The sequence below is a fragment of the Fukomys damarensis genome, unplaced genomic scaffold, assembly GCF_012274545.1.
Source record: "Fukomys damarensis isolate Sample0158 unplaced genomic scaffold, DMR_v1.0_HiC HiC_scaffold_24, whole genome shotgun sequence".
Lineage (NCBI taxonomy): Eukaryota > Metazoa > Chordata > Mammalia > Rodentia > Bathyergidae > Fukomys > Fukomys damarensis.
The window spans coordinates 63,328,723-63,333,592 of NW_022900936.1; the positions used below are offsets into that span (position 1 = coordinate 63,328,723).

At 38.0% G+C, this 4,870-nt stretch overlaps 1 protein-coding gene across 6 annotated transcripts in view; it reads right to left on the bottom strand.

Moving 5' to 3' along the window:
- Positions 1–4,870, bottom strand: part of Tmem39a (transmembrane protein 39A) — a 28,181-nt gene that overhangs the window by 16,080 nt on the left and 7,231 nt on the right. For all 6 annotated transcript variants that reach the window (XR_004514236.1, XR_781374.3, XM_033755919.1 and 3 more), the window contains one exon: positions 2,487–2,570. Coding sequence is in view for 4 of the 6 variants with exons in the window: in XM_033755919.1 (XP_033611810.1) it covers positions 2,487–2,570 (84 nt within the window). In the remaining 2 variants the exon portion in view is untranslated. The remainder of the gene's footprint in view (positions 1–2,486; positions 2,571–4,870) is intronic.

Below are 4,870 nucleotides of genomic sequence, written 5' to 3' on the forward strand. Positions count from 1 at the left end.
CTCAAGCTCAGATCTGAAGTATAAGCAAGAGCTAGCCAAGGGAGGAATACAAAATTACTCATAACACTATGTTAAAGTATACAATGTTCCCAAATATATTTAAATATATACTTCCTATATAAAATCTTTATATAAAATACAATGCATTTAAGATTTTTATATAAGTATTATATATATATATATATACATCTTTAGACACAGTGGCTCACACCTGTTAATTATTCCCAACATTCTGGGAGGATGAGGCAGAACTGCCAAGTTCAAGCCCTGCCTAGACAACACAGCAATTTAGCAGTACTCTTTTCTCAAAAAATACAAAAGGCACCACACCAGTCATGGCAGTGCACACCTATGATCCCAGTACGTGAGAGGCTAAGGCAGGAGGATCACCATGAGTTCCAGGCCAGCCTTGAGGTACATAGTGAGTTCAGGTTAGCTTAGACTAAACAACAAGACCCTACCTCAAAAAAAAGACCTAAGGGTACAGCTCAATGTGAAGGCCCTAGGTTCAAGCCACAGCATCAGGGGAGAAAAAAAAAAAATCCAACTATACCCACATAAAGACCGGAAGGAAATGTACCAAAGCACGGTTCTCAATAATGGGGCTGCAATTTTTGGTTTTTGCTTTTTCTTTTTTAGGTTTTTTGAGACAGGGTCTCACTATGCAGTTGAGGCTGACCTGGAACTCACTATGTAGCCCAGGTTGATCTCGAACTCACAGTGATCCTCCTGCCTCAGCCTCCTGAGTGCTGGGATTACAGGCATGCGCCAAGGGGCTGTAATTTTTTCAATTTTTGCTTTGCATTTTAGTATTTCGCAGTTTTTTTAATTAAGTGTACTATTTTTATGTTTAGAAAAACAAATTAGTTTTTGGTTTTTTGCATTTTGTTTTGGTTTGTTTGAGACAAGGTCTCACTTTATAGCGTAGCTGGGCTTCAAACAAGTGTGCCCAACCAAGCCCAGCAGGAAAACAATTTTTTAAAGAGAGTTGCTCAAGTTAGTGGAAAGAATACTGTATTTATTTTTAAGTCTTGTGGAACAAGTACAGAAGTAGCATTGGCCAGGATGTGAGGAGAGAGACTCTATCTAAGTAGAGAAGCGGTCCTTTCTGAATAGAATTTGGCTTTCTGAATTAATTATCTCCAGCTTCTCTTTAATAATGACTGGTTTTCTCAGGGTAGGGATTCTTTCTGTGATATAAGCAAACATATATTTCAGAGAAGGAAAGATGATTTACAATGGATTTCATTCATCTAAACTAGTTATTTTAGGAAAAAAATCACAAGAATCACTACAGAGTTCTTAATTTTCAAACAGCTAATTTAGTCACATCACTCAAAGTGTAAAATGTTGTATGTACAGTGTTTGAAGTGAAAAGCTTCCCTCCTGCTGCACCTGTCTCCCAGCTACCAACAGGCAGCCTGTTATTTGTTTGCAGTCCTTCTAGAGACAGTTTATCCAAATTCAAGCAAATACATTCTGCTCCCGCCAGGCGTGATGGCCCATAACTGTAATCCCAGCACTCGGCTGAGGCAGGAGGATCTCTGTGAGTTTAAGGTCAGCCTGGACTACAGAGTGAGGGAAATCTCAAAAAACCCAACCCCCCACCAAAAAAGTATATTCTGTTCCATTTATTTTATTTTACTACTGGGGATTGAACCGAGGGAGCACTGAGATACATCCTCAGACCCACTGACCCTTGCTCTGACAGTCTTCTAAATTGATCAGGCTGGCCTCCAGCTTGAAATTCGCCTGCCTCAGCTTCCCAAACTGCTAGCATTACAATTAGGAAGGATTTATACACTAAAGGTATTTAGTTTAAGTTGTCACACGTAACTACCATTTGTAGGTTACAGAAGTAATGGGAAAAAAATCATTCCCTGCCTGTTTTTATAGATGCAAACAAAATACTGGACTGAGTTCCTCTAAAGAAAACTACTTCTCAATATACCTATTGAGAATAAGCATCTATTCTCATCACATAAATACCTAACCTGGGAGAAAGGTTACAGAGCTTTTCCCACTGTGAGAACCTAATAATCTTACTACTACTGTTTTTCAGCTAATTTCAAATGGCTATCAGATCACAACTTAATACCTTAATTACTGTTTCACAGAAATCCAATTTCTGAAAATTAATAGCCTACAAACAAAAACTTTTGTATATGTTTTAGAAGAAAAAAGTTAATTCTCCATTACTTGTGGTTATAGTAACTATTCACTTAAAATGCCACAGTGATGAGGTGGAAGAACTGGGAGGTTTTAGGCCAGGGAAAGCTTGGGGAGTTCAAGCTAGCCTCAATTACATAGCAAGAACCTAACTCAAAAAAACCTAAGTAAATAAAGTACTGGTACCACTTATGTATGAGTAAAGAAGTTAACATGTTTATATTCAAATTATATTTGGACAGTTCACACCCGTCATCTGAACTCATTCTAGCATAAGTCCAGCTACAAGCAACAGAACACAGTGGGTGAGTAGTTACCTCTGAGATGAGTGCCCAGACAAGCCTTCTAGCCAGCATCACTGTGATGAATGCTGCCAAGTGATAATCAATGAGGTGAAAATTCTGGAAGAGAAACAAAGATCTGTATCACAAAGAAACACATGTGTACCAAATGCAATACTAACTGAACAGAGGTCTGCCCCCTGGAGCCTCACTTCCCCTCAGTCCCTTCCCCAGTCTTCTTATCCCTGCTGCTTTAAAATATTTGGTGGCAATACACCTGTAATTCTAGCACTCAGGAGGCTGAGACAGGTCAGCCTGCACTACACAGTGAGTTTCAGGCCAACCTAAACTACACAGTGTGATTTTATCTCAAAAATCAAAACAACAAAAAATTATACTGTTAGTTTTTCTCTGTAACTTGACTTAGAAATATGCATTATATTCAATCTCTTCTATAAAAACAACAGTATTATCTAGATACCACCTATAGTTCCTTTCTGTTCTAAGTTTATACAGAATTCTGATAACAAAGTAAAATCTTTAGTTACAATATTTTTAGAACCAACAAAACTAGTATATATTTTCTTTTGATAGTAAAAAGTCACACAGGTTTTTATAATTTCTTTCAAAATGAAAAGCTGAAATTCTCAATTAATTGAATAAAAATATACTTAGCATGCCAGAAACCCTTGACATTAAGTATATAGTACCAAAGATGACAGCCAAAATTCCTGCTCCTGTATCTTACTTTACTATAGCGTGAGGGGTATTATGGCTTGGGTTTAGATGTCCCTCCAAAGCCTCATACCTTCTCAGAGGTGGCTGAATCTAGAGTGTGTGACTGATTCATGGTGGGGCTAGGATTAAAAGTGTGAGTGCTACCCACCTTAAGTAGTCTGAACAAGATAAAAAGGGGCAGAAAGATACTATTAAGGTCACTTGCTGCTTTGCTATCCTGTGGGTGTCATGACCTGTTTCTCCTCTGCAATGGCCCTCTGCCATGTTCTACTCTGCCTTGGAGCCAGCCGAATATGGACTGAAACCTCTACAACCTGTGAGCCAAATAAACCTTTCCCCCTTTTAATTTTTGGCGTCAGGTATTTTGTATCAGCAACAAGAGAAAAGTAGCAACACAAGGAAAATCAAATGGCAGAGATTACTAGTTGTTCTGCCATCAGAGTAGAATTTAACCGGGGCCGACTTTTTGCTAAAGGTACATTTCCCAGCCACCCTTGCAAAATTTCCTCTAGACAAAGACAGATAAAGTATACAATTATTAAAAAGGTTTGGTGATGTAGCTCACTATGAAGGCCTTAGGTTCAATCCTTTGTACCACAAAATAAACAAGCAAGTTTCTTTCCACACTACCTTGAGGATTTGGATCTACATTTTTTTTCTATTCTGACAGAAAGGTTTAAAATCTCTTTTTATAAGTCCCAGACACACTGGGGCATAGTGGCACATGCCTATAATCCAAGCACTGTGGGAGAATGAGGAAGGAAGATCTCAAATTCTAGCCCAGTCTGGACAACTTAAGCAAGAAACTATCTCAAAATAAAAAATTAAATATAAAGTAAGTCCAAACACATACACATTATTCAGGACCACAGTGCTCTTTGTTCTAGGGAATAACTCTTTCATGCTCATCCAAATTGGCCCCTGCCAACCACACATGCCAAGGTATATGACTTTACATTTATTTTATATGAAGAAGCTTCTCTACAGCAAGATTATCATGGCCCTGTTAAGACAGGTGGAAAGAGTAGAAGAAAACTACACTATGCTTTTATGTCCCTCAGTAGAGACAGGCAGTTCCTACCTAAACATTTATTTTTGTTAACAGCTACATTTATTTTTGAAACAAAACCCAACTGTACTCAGGTTAAGTATGAATCTAGCCAAAGGGTTATAAATTCTCTAACCTCCATTAGGTAGTGCTGCACATGTGAAATGACAGGAGCCTAATCACAAGAAACTCTCCTTTGTATTTCGCTATGTTCTTGCTCCTTTCTGGCAGACTGGAACAAACCACAGCCACTTGAGGCCACATGCTGGAAGACATCAGTCCCCACCAATGTGAGTCCCCTGACTGGCTGAATGGAAGAACTCCACCAGCCATGACAACCACTTCAGACTGTGTGATTTAGAGGCATTATGCGATTTGGAGTTGATTTGGTATATAAGTTGCACTATTCCAATTCAGCTATTCAAAAGGTAAAAGTGATGGAATTCCATCATACTTGACACCTTACATTTACAGCAAGCTTAACACTACAGACATTTAAATATCAAAACCTTCCTATTATTGTAAGTTATTTAAATATTTTCTGCATTTTTATTTATGTTTACTTCCTCTGGAATATTTATATATATATTTTTTTTTCTTTTTATTGAGTTTATTGGTACAATCGGTATACAAT